At 38.5% G+C, this 15,486-nt stretch overlaps 1 protein-coding gene across 2 annotated transcripts; it reads right to left on the reverse strand.

The window, feature by feature from the left end:
• Positions 1 to 87: 87 nt before the first annotated feature.
• LOC102706508 lies at positions 88 to 5,982 on the reverse strand. 2 transcript variants are annotated; one of them, XM_040528689.1, is made up of 10 exons: positions 5,571 to 5,981; positions 4,943 to 5,003; positions 3,658 to 3,706; positions 3,286 to 3,340; positions 2,823 to 2,910; positions 1,898 to 2,016; positions 1,405 to 1,530; positions 1,191 to 1,284; positions 950 to 1,104; positions 88 to 421 (listed from the first exon to the last, which is right to left on the reverse strand). In XM_040528689.1, exons 1-10 carry the CDS (start codon positions 5,898 to 5,900, stop codon positions 362 to 364), a joined length of 1,137 nt encoding a protein of 378 aa, XP_040384623.1. In that variant the 5' UTR covers positions 5,901 to 5,981; the 3' UTR covers positions 88 to 361. The 2 variants fall into 2 exon arrangements, with proteins under 2 accessions (XP_040384623.1, XP_040384622.1); XM_040528688.1 differs by lacking the exon at positions 88 to 421 and having other exon boundaries at positions 787 to 1,104; positions 5,571 to 5,982.
• Between the last annotated feature and the right edge of the window lie 9,504 nt (positions 5,983 to 15,486).

Below are 15,486 nucleotides of genomic sequence, written 5' to 3' on the forward strand. Positions count from 1 at the left end.
ACTAATGGATAAATCTAAACAAGGTTATAAAGTCTTAAAAATGCAGAATTCTCTGAAGATCTGGAATTCGTGACATGACGCTTACCATTGCATCTCAGGAGTAAAAATTCTGAAGCAACTCAAACAAAGTCATACATTTCCGTTATACAACTTCCTGCCGATGAACTGCTCAATTAACAGCAGACTACCAGCATCTGATGCAATTCCAAATAACAAAACAAGCATTTAAAAACAAGTACAAAGTACAAAAATGCTTAGCATAGCAGCTGCTGCAAGAAATTCATTCAACTGGACCAAGACGTACAATATGTTACACATATACAAGTGGTGCAGAAGCACTCTGCAACATGGTGATCTTGTTCTAGTGTTTCCAGCCCTTAGAAAAGCCATCTGGACTGTACGGCTCCAAGAATCCAATGAACTGTAATAAATCATGTGGCGGGTGGGCAGTTAAATTACAAAGGTAAAAATGGAAATATTGGAGTCTAAAGTTTTGCAGTCCTTGACTTCAGTACATTTTGGTATCTTAATCATGAACAAAGGTGTAACCTTTGGGTGCTACAGCATGTGTAATCTACAGTAAATTTTGGGCAGGCTCAAGGCTTTGCTCACTACAACAACCTCTGAGAGCTCTATCTTTTCGTTTCTGCTTATGCTTATAAATCAAAATTAAAATTTTCAACCTTAAATTTAAAGTTTTTTTAGAGGTTTTCATCATAGTTTATTTTTCAACATTTGGTTTTAGATCGTTAAGAATATATATATAAAAGTTTTATTCATAAATTATTTTTCATTTGCAAATATGACCCCCTAAATTTTGCAGCATGCAACCATGCATATATCAAAATAAGTTATGGAATCATCAAAATAATAATAAGGTGATACAAGATGAATCAATTATTACATTAAAGACCAGAAGAATCATCAAAGGGACAAAAATTACGTGTACCTTCGAACCATCTTGAGACCATCTAGCACCATAACCTTCTTGCACACGGATTTCATAAACAGGACCATATGGTTGAGTCAGATGAATATTCATCCAACAACATTCACACATCAGCCGGTCAATGATTTCGGATGCAAGTTGGTTCTTTTTTACATCTGAAGACAAATAATGGAACAGTGAACTATATGGCCATAATGGTAGTCTCCAACTGGATGAGAATTAAGCTGGGCCATATCTTTACCACTTCCATGGAAGCTGCCCCACCATCCATTGCTACTCCTGTGAACATGTTTGGCCAATGCCCTTGCAGCATCAGTTAGAGAACAACCATTTACCTCCAATACAATAAGACATCGCCAGTCTTAGTGTAGAAAATTGGAGATTTTGTAATTCTTGAGATAAGTTTGGTTGGGACATGGTGGCAAAATTGATAGAAACATAACCACAGAACATACATTTGGTTGATGTAGTTTCATGCAAGATGATATCAGTACAGATCTTGGAGGAGGTAGTCCATCTTGAACTGTACCAGCAGTTTTCACCATACCGAGGAGTCTACCCAGTCCATCAGAACCCAATCCCTGAAAAATTATAAGATATAAATAGGAAGAAGAAGAATATTGATAGCTTCCATGGTATAATTATTAAAATTATGATAACTAATGACTACCAGTTCAAAAATATTACTACAGTAAAGGGCATATTATGACTACCAGTTCAGAAGAACTCCTATCTACTGAGTTTGATATGCAAAGGGGCAGATGAGATTGCTTGTTCCAAGGGTTTATATCCTAATGTTAAGAGTGATTTAATTATTCATAGTGAAGATTAGTGAATCCAACAAGGTAGGTATTATATTTGTTTTATCCTAAACACTTTAAGAAATAAGAAGAATGTTTCAGTAAAATATAAACATAAGCATTGAACAACCAAGAAAGGTGGCCTCACAGCAATAAGCTCTGTCATGGTTATGTAAGGTTGAGCAGTAGGCTTAGAAACAGAGATTGCCAAGACTCCATATAAGTTTTCTTTTTCTTCTGTATAGAATTTCCTATATACTTCCACCCCTGCATATGTAGATAAACAATCTATTGTTCATGAATCATTTATATCAGCATATATTATTTTTTAAATACTCCGAAAGATTTCAACGCACCAGGTGTGCTTTTGCTTACACAGCAAAAATTTACTGAAAGTTGAGAAGAGAACGTGGATATCATATACACTAGTATATTTTCTCTTAATTTAACTCTGTTGATTTCCCAACCAAGAGTAATCTGTGTCGCTTCCAAGCAAACTATTAAGATTGAGGTGCTTCAGTTACTCTCCATATATACATAAGTGTAAGCACAGATATTCACTTGAACTTAAAACTAGATGGAGCTTTGGTGTGTTTTATATCACTCACAGGTCCACCATGGTGTTAAACTCAAGGGAGAAAAAACTTCACGGATTAAAAAGTGAAAGCACGAGAACTTTGAATAAGCTACTCCCTCTGTCCCATATTATAAGGTATTTTGCCATTCAAATTTGTCCCACAATATAAGGGATTTTCTGATCCCAAGACAATATACTTTATCTCTCAACAATCAACTTTTATACTACTTTATTCTTTATCTACTTACTTTGTATCACTTTATCTTACATCAATCAACTTTTGTACTACTTTATTACCCCACCTACCATCTTTTTATGACATGACTTGTACTATTGATACTTCCTTAATTTTTATAAAAAGGGGTATAATCTCTTATATTATGGGACAGGGGGAGAACTAAGAAAGTCCGAGAGCACAGTACAAGCAACATACTAACATTAGTTGGAACATTTCCCTACAAAAGAAGAACACTGTTTGCAATATGGAAATAACTACCTTGTTCAATTGATGAAATACCAGGAAGAACCTCTGAGATCATCTCCGACTGCAGCATCTCAGAGAATGAACCATACTTTCTAACTGCCTGAAAACAAAATTAAGCAATTGGGATTTGCAACTATAATGAAATATAAACATCTCTATTGATCAAGGAGGATTATTTCCTACAATATATTATCAACTGATAAAACGAAAACATAAAAAAAATATAATGACACTAATAGCAGAATTTTTCTTTTCTACCTCCATCTCAAAAAAAAAAAAAAAAAAAACTAGTGCTGCAATAGACATGACGCACAACTGTGAATCTGGGAAACCATTATTGATGAAATACTGGAATCACCTCAAGTCAAGAAGAGGGAAAAAATGTTATTTAATTTACCAGAAGTCACGGTGAGCTCTAAATGTGTATCCGATGATAATGATATAAATTATAAAGATGCCGAAAGAAAAATATTACCTGAACATTAAGTAAGAGGCACTTATTGAAAAGAAGCAAAGAACCTTTGGCAATCCTGAGAAAGAAACAAAGTATAATTAAATGGATATTTGTGTACACAAATACCAGATAAATCCTAACTGTGAGAGACATAAATAAATGGTGTCAGCTTTAGAGTCAGCAGGTTTTGGACTTTATTTATTTGCAAGCCCTCCCAATGTGTCCTGGAGTTGAAGGGCATATAGGAACTTAGTAAACATTATCTATATCTAGTTGTCTACAAATTATGATAACATCTACCATGCAGAACGCTAGACCCTGTAACTGCCAGCATTGAGGCTGCAACTTTGTATGTTATACAAATGACCAACTTCTAGATTCAGATGTTCATACCGGTTGTAATTACCAGCTGCCAATCTCCCTTCAACTTTTTTGGCTCCAGCTGCAGGAATACACAACTCAAGTTAGGACCAATGGTTCTAGAAAGTGACAGGGCACGGCAGTGTAAGTAAATACAAAAGTTCCTCAAAACCATTCAAGCATAGGTTTAATTCATGTCAGAAGAGAATGTAGGTGGGGAGGTTGTTATATTTTGGGACATTTTTTTAACGCTATAAGTTGTTATACTTTGGGACGGAGATTAGTATTTCGTTGTGTGCAATCACTAGGAATAGTACTGTAAATTTATGCAACTTATATAACCTCTACACATAAACTGTTGAAGCAATTTGACATAAATTGAACCTCATATCCCAAACAGATAGGAGCAAAGCAAAGGGATTAACGCGTGATTTGAATGAAATACAAGATTCAGCGATTAGATGCAGGATCTTGGTTGTGAGTGCACAGAAAAAAGGCACCTTTTCTTGAAATTCCACAAATATGCATCAAACTTCCAATATACAACAGCCATCATGGAACCAAAAGAAAAAGAGAATTTTACTCATAGAACTAACTAATGCTGCATTCTCACATATGCCACTATTTCACACGACTCTAATGTATACCGCACTACTCTGTTAGTGAGTTTTCAAGTATGTCATTCTCCATTAATTAACGCTTCAACAGGCTTTGACAGTTTGGGAAATTCAAAATATTTCTTGAAAACAGAAAAAAGGCATGCAAAAATTCAGAAATGCATAGAAATACACCAAGACAAACAGAAAAAGGAGCAATGTTGATAGAGTTTCAAATCTATAATTTAGAAGCTAAATTTAAAGGATATTTCATGAAGTGTCGAGAAAATTGAAAAGCTGTTCCTAATGTACTATTTTAGAAGTATTCTTACTGTAAAATCTTCAAGAATAATTTATTATTCTGTTTGAACGAGAGTTTTCCTTCAAACATTATCTTTTGAATTTTTGGTAGTGTTTTGACATAGAAATATAACAAAACACACGGAAATAATCATTGCCTTTTCTGTTTGTTAAAAAATTAAAACTCTATCAACAGTGCTCCTTTTTTTGAATTTCTATGCATCTCTGAATTTTTTTCATGACTTTTCTCAGTTTTTCAAGAAATACTTTATATTTCCCCAATGGTTAAAGCCTCTTGAGGTGTTGACCATTAATGGAGTAGTGACGTATCTGAGAAGTTGTAAAATTAGTAACATAAATGAGAATGGGACTCATTGGTGGCATAAATAAAATTTTCTCAAAGATAAAAGATATAGACATACCTCTTAGCTGAGTGAAGTATGGTTCTTGAACATGCAACTCAAACTTGACAGCATCATACATCTAATGGATAAGAAAAAAAGAAAGAGCATATGTAAAAGGGAACCAGGCATCCATATTACAGAGATGAAAAATGTACTTCAGTGTTTTATTCTTCCCATTTACGAGTACACAAGTAAGCTCATCATACAATGTGCCCAAGGAGACACTTTGCGCATAATTGCATATATGTAGGACAACCATGGGCACTGGGAACAGTTTGTTTTTATTTTTAATATAAGAAGAAAAAGGTGGCACTGGGAACAGCTACACTGCTCATCCTGTCTGGTAAAAACAAAGTTCAAAATGATGCTAAATGTAGTAATGTACCATACAGAAAATCTTTAAATATTGATGGAGCATGCTTGACCCCCTATGATTCCTCAAATCTTAAGTTCTAGTACAAGGCAACCATCGCTTGCTCATACTACATCCTCTTATTTGGTACTAATTGACAATTTGCAAAATTAACTGAAATGAATTAACCGTGTTCATTGTTTTTCAGAAATAATCACTCAATTCTCATTTTGTATCGACAAAATAATCCATCAATGCAACCAAAGGAGGAGCAGCAAGCGAGAGATGCATTACCCTCTTCAACTCGGCGCCCTTCTCCAGCACCACCGCTTCCCACTCCCTCTCCTCCGACCCCTCCTCGCCCGCCGGCATCCCCGCCGCCGTGGCGTCCGGGAGCCGCCCCTCCTCGACGCAGCGGGCGAGGCTGGTCGCCAGCTTCTCGAGCAGGGAATCGTCGTCGAGGAGGAGGCGGGAGCAGAAGGGAGCTGAGAGCGGGAGCGCGGGGTCCGGCGCGGCGAGGTGGGAGGAGAGGACGAAGCGGAGGAGGCCGACGACCGCGGAGGAGAGGGGCACCGCGCCGGTGCCCGGCGACGGCGGCGCCGGCGGGGTCTCCGAGGAATACATTACGGTGGGTGATGTCCTTTGACTTCTTCCCTCACAAAATACGTGTACAATCAAATCAAATTTCGCAATTTGAAATTTTCAAAACGCAGAGTCCTAGTACAATATTAGTAAAACGTATTTCACATACTGTAATAATGTTAACACCAAAATTTAGTAAAATTTCATAGTGGATTTGGTTAAGTAAAGGCGTGATCAAACGATGAAAATCTTATTCGGAAGAGTTCAAATCCAACGGGGAATGAAGACAAGACATGGTGGCATAATTTTTTATGTGTTAATTAGAGTGAGTTTATGATTTTTTTCTTTATCTATCCGGCCGCGTCGGCAAGAGGGCCTAAGATAACTTAACCCCTTGTTTTCTATATGTGCACGCTTTCCGAACTACTAAACGATGTATTTTTTTAAAAAAAAATTTCTATAGGAAGTTGTTCTAAAAATCATATTAATCCATTTTATATTTTTTAATAATTAATAATTAATTAATCATGTACTAATTTATTACTACGTTTTCTGTGCCCGGTAAGTTAACTTACCCACTCCACAAACAAACACGGCCTTAGAGTCCGATCGGGACTTGTTACTTCTTTTTATCTATTAGGAAACGGTGTCGTATTTAATAGGAATTAGAGATAGATTCCAAATAGGATTTGTTATTTACTTTTATCTATTAGGAGTCATGTGTTGTGTCCGATATGGACTCGTATCCGTTCGTGGGTATAAATATGTATGTCCGGGGTCATTGTAAATTATCTACTTCTTAATACATAGATCAATTACTTTTGGCACATCGCCACCCTCTTCATCGAGATTTCAACACCAGTGGAACTTGGCACCTGACATGGGGCTACATCGTCTCGATCTCCGGCGGAGGGGTAAGTACTACATTCCGTCGGCCACGGTAATCGTATCGGCTAGATTAGAATTGTCTCAGTTCAGTCCAATCTTTTAATTTGGTTGCGCGATTGTTAGTTATCGTATCAGTTTCAGCTTGAGTTAGTCTTGAATCTTGGGTTGATCTGGTCAACCACTTTGGATAATTTACCTCGATTTGATATTTGCTATTCGACATCTTCAATCTCGTACTGTCTTGATTCGGTTTGTCTACTAGATTGCGTTTATTAGATGGTTTATATTAGATGAATGTATCTTGCTCATTGTTTTACCGGAGTATCAACCGATAATTTATTAGTCATCGACTCATCGTATTGATAGCGATCTAGATATGTTTAGTATCTATCTTGACATCGCTAGACGTAATCTTGAGCTGTCTCGGTTTGGTCCGATCTTCTATTATTATTCCTAGTAAGTGAGGCTAGATATTTTATGGATCTTGGTCAGATTGCCAGTCTACATCCTAATTGTATTTATATTAGTAGAGTAGCCGATTGCATTAGTGTGTACACCAATCGGCTTTGTTTATTTAGATTCGCAGTTATTTATGTTGCATCGACTTACGAGTATTGCATGCTAGTTGATTTTGGCCGATCTAACACATGATTTATTGTTTATTTAATTATTCAAGTCTATTTCTATTTGAGTTTCCAGCCAATCAAGCTTTTTACAGCCGATTGCTTAGTCTATCGGCTACCATCACAGCATCAACATCCGGTCGGCTAGATTATTAGTTATCTATCGGCTCGATAACCGATCGACTTGTTTTATTGTTTATCTTGTCAGTTGTAGGATCAAACTGACTGGCCCGCCTGCGTATTCTAAGAATTTAGGTACTGCATTGGAGTGATCTAAGAAGAGACTCCCATGCCTTCATGTCTGACATGTCATTAGGTCAACTTTTGACGTCAACAAATACGTATTCCTGTAAAAAATTGATATATGCAACAATCTAAAGTCTTCAAGACCAGGAGGAATTGAGCACTCCATGGCGTTTGGCACTAGTGTCGATAGTGGGCCAGTAGGGTGTGCCGACGTGTAGTCCTCGGTCGGTTTCGCTTTTGCCTGCTCTAGGTGCACGGTGTGCCCTTTGGCTGCAAGGTAGACTCACTTCGTTCGTACTGTGTTTGGTGTGGTGCACCTGGCTCATTTCTTCTATATGTGTTGTCAGTTATGACCCTTGATAATTGGTTGCTTTTCTACCGTTGCTTTTTTATGCATGCATGTTATGTCCATTTCACTACTTGTCAAACTTTTGGTTTTCTTTTTCTATGTTGCGTGTGTTTGGTTCATGAATATTGTCTTCCTGTCATGTGGGTCATATAGTTACTATTTTTTCATCGTAGTTGTCATAGAACCAGTTTACTTGGTTGGCCTAATTGCTCATGTGCAGGCATAGGGTGTTGTTTTCTGCTTGTGTAGACATGTTTCATGCAGTGTGGTGCTTCCTATTTTCCTCTTCCCGTGTGTGCGGTGTGGGCTGGGTTTAGGAGTGCATTGTTTTCCCCTATCTTGTTGCATGTGCTGCACACATGCATGCTTGCCTTGTTAGAGCCATTGTTTGTAAAGCATCTGAAAAGCATTGCTTCGGCATCAGAGCGCCAGGAAACTACAAAGCGTCCAACCGCTCTATCGTGAGATCACAAAGCATCCGCTTTGTGGAGTTAGCGTCGCCTGGACACTTACTAGGCAAGGCGGATGCCCTATGCCCCCAATTTACCAAATACAGCCCGAGTGATGTGACCCAACCTACCACTGATACAATCATTACTCACATCAAGAGCAAGATGCTCACATGCTGGAATCCAATTCGGCCACCCGCGACATTGCTGATTTCAAACAGCCGCCAAATTTGCATACGAGCTCTGTTTTGGGCCTATAAGTACTTGATGGAAAGATCTTGGAGTCTCCTTTGCAATGGATCCAGCCTCATTGTCAAATTCCACCTAATTCGACAGGAATCACGAAAACAATGTGTCATGTCACTAGTAATGGGCCTATGGGCTTGTAATTTCATCTGGGACCCTGGCCCAAGAGAGGCCCAAGGGGGCTACGCCCCAACCATGGGGAGGACGCCCCTAAGGCCTTCTCCACCCCTATAAATAGCTAGGTACCCCTTCAAGGTTTCTCGGGTTTTATTAGATTAAAGTTTAGCCTTTGCTACTTGCTTGTACACGTGTGTGTTGGCACAACCACTAGGATACTTGTTCTTCGGAACCCCAACTTATCATTTGTATTCAATTCCAATTTGCAATATTAGATTGCTTTTATCTCGTTCTTACTTATTTCTTCGATTTGCTAGCAGGAATAAGGTTGATTTGCACCAGCAAGATCAACAACCCAAGAAGAGGTGTATCGATCGCTAAGGCGCAACACAATGTCTTGTACGGTTGTAGTCGGATCGTCAACGTTTCTCCTAAATCGTAGTTATCACAACTCACCGAAAGATCGGGTCACCCCTGTGCACATCACCGAGGCCACCATCTTTACAATCGCGCGGGAAATAGAGGTGCAACACGCGGGAAACAGAGGCCATCGTGCGTTCGTAGAAAGAAGGAAAGGAAAGAAATAGTGGAAGATTAGATTTGGATAGAAAGAAAGGAAAGAAGAGAGAGAGGAGAATGGACATGAACAACCCTAGTCTCCTCCAAGTCTTCTGGCGGCGTCGACTCCCCTATTCTTCTCCAATCTCCAGCTCTCCTCCAGGCCTCTAGGCTTCTCTCCTCTCCCTTGACGGCTCCAGCACCAATATCTACGGCAGCTGCAGGTACCTCACCAATCGTCATGGCAGCTACAAATACTTAATAGAGTATTAGATTGAATGCTTGATTGACTATTGGTCATGTGTTGTATAAAAAAATGGTGCTAATGGCCTTATCTATGTTTGGCATGTGCTCACTTCGTATAATATTGTTTGATTTATCAAATTATTTTAATGATATGGCCTATGCTAATCCTTGGCTGGTTGCTAATGTACAGTTGTATAGACTACTCTCCTTGGCCGGTTGCTAATTAAATTATTGATGTTCCTTTATTTTGTATGCACTATGCAGGGTCGAACAACATAATAACAACAACAAGTCCAGCTTGTATTGCCGGTGACTATGACCCCAAGACTGATCCAACCCAGAAGGCAAAGTTGAAGGACCCGGCTTGGGCTATTGGAAAGATCTTGAAAAAAAAGGTTATAGTCACTTGTACACTTCTTGGTTATGATAGTAATGGAGGGATAAAAAGATTGAAGCAACATATATTTGATGGTTATGGAGATGCACAACCTTGTTTGTTGGTAACATATGGGGTTAGGAAACAAATGCGAGACTACTTGATTGCCAACAGGAGGATGAGACCATTGTTCCTAAGTGATAGTGATGGTGATGAGTAGGAAGGTGGTGGTGGTGAGGATGATGAAGATGTGGTGGTGGTAGAAAATGGAGCATCTGGCTCGTGATCCAACTCCTAAGTTTCTATGGTGGTGCATCCAAGCTCAGGGGGACAACAACAAAAAAAGACAAGCAGTCTTCCAATTCAATGCTCCACTACCTACAAAGCCTAGAGCAAGGCCAAGGGACGGTACTAGCACCAAGTCGATTGTCACTATGCTTCGAAGAACACTTGAAGAGCTAGTTGAGCAAAGACATTCGAGATTTGTTTCATAAAGCTATTGAGACAAGCATAAAGACCAAGGAGGAGAAGCATTATGTGGATATGTACTGGGCTTTGTGGTTGTATGAAGCGGGCATTCCATTTTATATAGTAGCTTCAAGACAATTTGAGATTGCACTAGAGGCTATTGCACAATCTGGTTCAGGGTATAAGCCTCCTAGTCCCTATTCTCTAGGGGAGCCATTGCTTCAGGATTGTGTCAAGTTAAAAAGTACCATGAGAGAAGATCTTGAGAAGGCATGAAAGCACTATGGTTGTACACTTACGTCAGATGGATGGTTTGATAGAAGGCGACGTCACTTGATCAATTTCCTTCTAAACAGCCCGAAGGGGACTTATTTCTTGGAGTCAATTGATGCATCAAGTGAAGTTCATGATGCCCAAATGCTTGCTGATCTGTTAGAGGAGAGAATTGAGAAGATTGGAAAAAATAAGGTGGTTAAGTCATCACTGATAATGGAGCTAACTACAAGGCAGCACGGAGGGTTCTAATGGAGAGGATTCCTACATTGTTTTGGAGTCCATGTGCTGCACATTGCTTGGATCTTATGCTCGAAGATATTGGGGACTTGAAGCAATTTAAGAAGCCTATTACACGCGTCAAGCATGTCACAACTTTCATTTACCGCAAGGAAGGATTCTTAGTGCAATGAGGGAGAAGACGGGTGGGAACGATCTTGTGAGATCTACGGCCACTAGGTTTAATTGCCGCATCGTTCCTTACTTTGAAGAGTATGTATAAGCATAAGGATATTTTGATGTTCTTATTTGTTTTTGAAGCATGGGTTGGAAACAAATTGCATGTCAAGAATAAAAGCTAGACAAGATGTACATGATATTGCACTATCTATGGAGTTTTGGAACCCCATTGAAGAGTGCCTTAGAGCTTCAGCCCCACTCCTTATTGTTCTTAGGGTAGTTGATGGTGATGAGAAACCGATAATGTTGGATGTGGTAACACTAATGACTCATGCAAAAGATAAGATCAAGGCAAGCTTCAATGTGCAATCCAGGAACAGATTGGTGAAGAATATCATGGACATTATTGAGCGACGTTGGATGACCCAAATGGACCACCCATTGCTTGGGGCTGCTCTGTATTTGAATCCTGGAAAATTTTTCAAACTTGTGAAAGAAGATGATGCAACTATTAGGCACCTAAGGGGTTCCTTTCTTGATGTGCTTGGAAAGACGGTGGAAGATGAAGAAGTGAGAGACAAGATTAATGCACAATCAATTAACTATGAATGCCAAATAGGAGATGCATTTGTAGGATCGAACAAGATCAAACAAATCTATCAGAGGGGGATGAATGATAGGGAAAACCAAAACCCAAAAATCTTTCGCGGAATTAAAGATTACCTCTATCGATCCCACGTTCCCACCATAGTTGACTGATATTGACCTCCAAGGATCACGACTTTAGTCCACCCATATCACATGGCATCCCGACCTCAGTTCCTCCCTGAACCTAGTCATGGTCCTCACCATTGACCACAGTTAACCTCAAGCCACCTACACACGTAGAGATAAACTAACCGTTTTCGGGCACAAATATCGCAACCTGACCCACATTAGTTACACGCACCGATACCAACACCATAATTATTTTCAAACCAAATTCTATCAATTTACAAACCAATCGTTCATCATAAAATATTGATCATGACTATGATCTTACAACATTTTCAACTAAAATGGCCAAACAAAATATTGAAACAATGTACCCACGTAAGTGTTGTACTTGTAATGCCATTTACAGTGAGCTTGTCATTCTTAAAGTCATATTAGGCTAATATATGCATGTATGTCATTCTAGTTGATTGGTGTTGTTCATATGGTGGTCGTGCAGTTGAACTACAAAGATTTGCTAGGTGTATTGTTAGTCTATGTGCTTCATCATCTGGCTATGAGAGAAATTGGAGAACTTTTGAATTCTGTGTCATCATTAGTTGTACAGAAACAACTATTACCCCCAGATTGATGTTTATCTTCTTTTACATCAACTCGATCTCTTGTAGAGCTTGCTTGAATGCTGGTTGTTCTTTTGCTTGAAACTAGATTGCCAATTACTTGAGCTAGGTCCTGAAAACCTATTATAAATCTCCTCGAATAGTTATCATGGAAACTCTTAAGAGCAGAAACAATACCATCACTCATCTAAGAATAAAAAAATGAAATATGATTAAGGACTTAAACTCAACATAAAATGGACCAAATTACTACCATAATTAATATAAGGGAACAAAATGAAAGATAAATAGATATTTATATCATCAATCGAAGCAGATGCCTTATCATCCAGTAACGGTTTAAAAATTAAACCAGATGCACCATGATCCGCTACTTCAACAACATCACATCTCGATTTCTAGCACAACAGAAAAAACAAAGTGGGGCGCGTGGAAAAAAATTAGAAAATTATGTCATGTGATGGAATGTTGTTTGTAAACACTATAAGGCAAACAAAAAATACCTTGAGTTGAGTGATGTAATCTTTGCTTGCAAGGTACTTTCTTTTCAAGGATTTGTATTTCTGAAATAAAATAGAGCAAGAAAATGGAAAAAAAATAACCAACTGTATAAATAATAAAAATAATATAATTGAGAAAAAAGATGAAATATAAGCAAAGAAAGCTAATGTGTGTGTACCTTCTTTAGTAAAACAATGTCATATGTTTCTGCGTCAGAACCACTAGATAAAACATCACTTATATCCCCTTCAGGATGAATCAAGATCTTTGTCTTTGGAAAACAAAAAGGAAATATGTGTGAGATTGAATAGGCATTCATTGAAATATCATATCAAACAAGAACAGCCAACAGTCCCATGAAATGCTAAAATGGTACTACCTCTGTTTCATATTGTAAGACTTTCTAGCCTTACCTAAATTCATCAATTGATGAATGCATATAATTTATATATATGTCTAGATTCATTAGCATCCGTATGAATTTAGACAAGGCTAGAAAGTCTTACATTGTGAAACGGAGGGAGTATTTGATTAACTAAGTTACTATTTTTTTTTGCATTGCACACATCACACAAACTTGAGCTCTTATGGTCTAATTAATTAACTAGTCTAAACCACTTGTTTCCTGAAAATAGGCACCAGGAATGTCTCTCCCTTTGGTTAAAAAAATAGATTCTGGACAAATTTTTCTGGTATTGTTCTTACCCTGTAAAATTCTTGATGTGCCATTGTCAAATGTCAAATAAGACCTCGTGAATTGGTACTGCTACTGTTGGCATAGTAGTACACTCAAAAAAAACATTACGCTAATTTCATGCCTAATTATCTTCTTTATTTCCAAATTCAGAATAACAACATGGGCATAAAATCACATGAACACGATTAAAAGTTAACCAAAACAAATCAGAAAATAATGGGACGTCAACTGATGTATCTCTGAAACAAAAATGCTACAAATGAGAGAAGAAAAAACATAGAACAAACTAGGGGATCTGCCAACATGTGTATCTGAATCTAAAGTGTTTCAGGTGTAGAAGAATTCAGACATATGCTATATGCATCTCTCGCTTAACCACCCAAGATGTATAAGTGAAATGAAAATGCTTTAGATACAGAAGGAGTTTAGAACCATCCTCTCATGCAGTCTCTGAATTAACCAAATAATATACTGAATACAAAGGGTCAATACAAAAAATGGATCAGTCTGTCAATCAATCTCTAAAACACAAATGCAACATTCAGATAAAACTCCAACAATATTTTCCCATCTGTGTTCAATTCAAATAGAGTGCAAGCAAAAACGCAACCCAAGCCTTGCACCCAATATTCATGAAACAGAAAAAACATCTTGCGTCGATGGTTCGATCGAGCGCTGAGAAATTTTGAAAAATGTGCAACTAAATCTCATGAATCTGAATCCCACCAACGAAACCCCAAGCCAACAATTTTCCTGGGCCTTACATCTAACATGAAAAGAATAGAACATCTTCATTGAAGAGATCTAATGCATTTCACAACCCATACTGTGCACACATATGCCTTATTAGCATAAATCAACTAAGGACATCATATAACAAAAATCTGTCAAGCTTGGTACGAGGGCATGGATTTTACCGGAAAAGGAAAAAAGACATAGGCTACATGAACTTATATGTGAAAGCTAGGCATGAGAGCGTAGATTATACATAAAACAAACAAGACATGTGCTCCATTAACAGATCTAATGGATTTGAGAACCAAACAAAAACACAAAATATACACCCTATGTTCGAAAAAAAGTACACTACATCACCTTAGGGGCTGATGCGACCAGGATATTGGCTGGTGCTTCAGGTATCTGATCTCCCACGACGAGATGCAGTATAGATGTTTTTGTCACCTCAGCCACCGACGAGACAAGGTCCATGGCATTGCCCCCTCGCAAACTTCTCCATGGGAGCCGAGCTAGCAAACACAAGACTAGCCATGACTTTCTCCAACACAGTCGTAAGAACAAAACTACTTCCCTCACTGTCACCCATTAGACACTTCGCTGCTTTGCCGTTAGAACTTACACATGCAGCAGCCACAGAAGCAAGAGTTGTGCTCAGGACACCATCTTTCAAGGGAAAGAGTGAGGGCTTGACGGACATACGCAAGACGTCGAGATACATAGGATCTTCACTCGGGATAGTGGCAGGGAGATTGCGCCCTCCTCGTGATGCGTGTCGCCGTTGCCGTTACCGGCAATGTGAAGCTTCTCTCTTCTACCAGGAGCATGGAGAAATCGAGAAAGAAGAGGACTCTATTCAAAACAAAACAGTGAGGCGCGTGTGTGGGTGAAAAAGGCAGGGTTATCTCTATTTTGGGCTGTGTTCATAAGCATCTAGCACAAAGGCCCACGTATCAGGCTGCACGAATTTTAAGATTATTGAATGGTCACGGATTCGGCTGACAAAACCCAAAAAACAGCTAGATATCTCTTAGCAACTCGAAAAAAAAATCTAAAATTTTTGTACCTTTTTAATTCGAATTACAGCCGGAGAGAGCAAATAAATCCAAACCATGAATTTACA

This window comes from Oryza brachyantha, chromosome 11 (genome assembly GCF_000231095.2).
Source record: "Oryza brachyantha chromosome 11, ObraRS2, whole genome shotgun sequence".
NCBI classification, from domain to species: domain Eukaryota; kingdom Viridiplantae; phylum Streptophyta; class Magnoliopsida; order Poales; family Poaceae; genus Oryza; species Oryza brachyantha.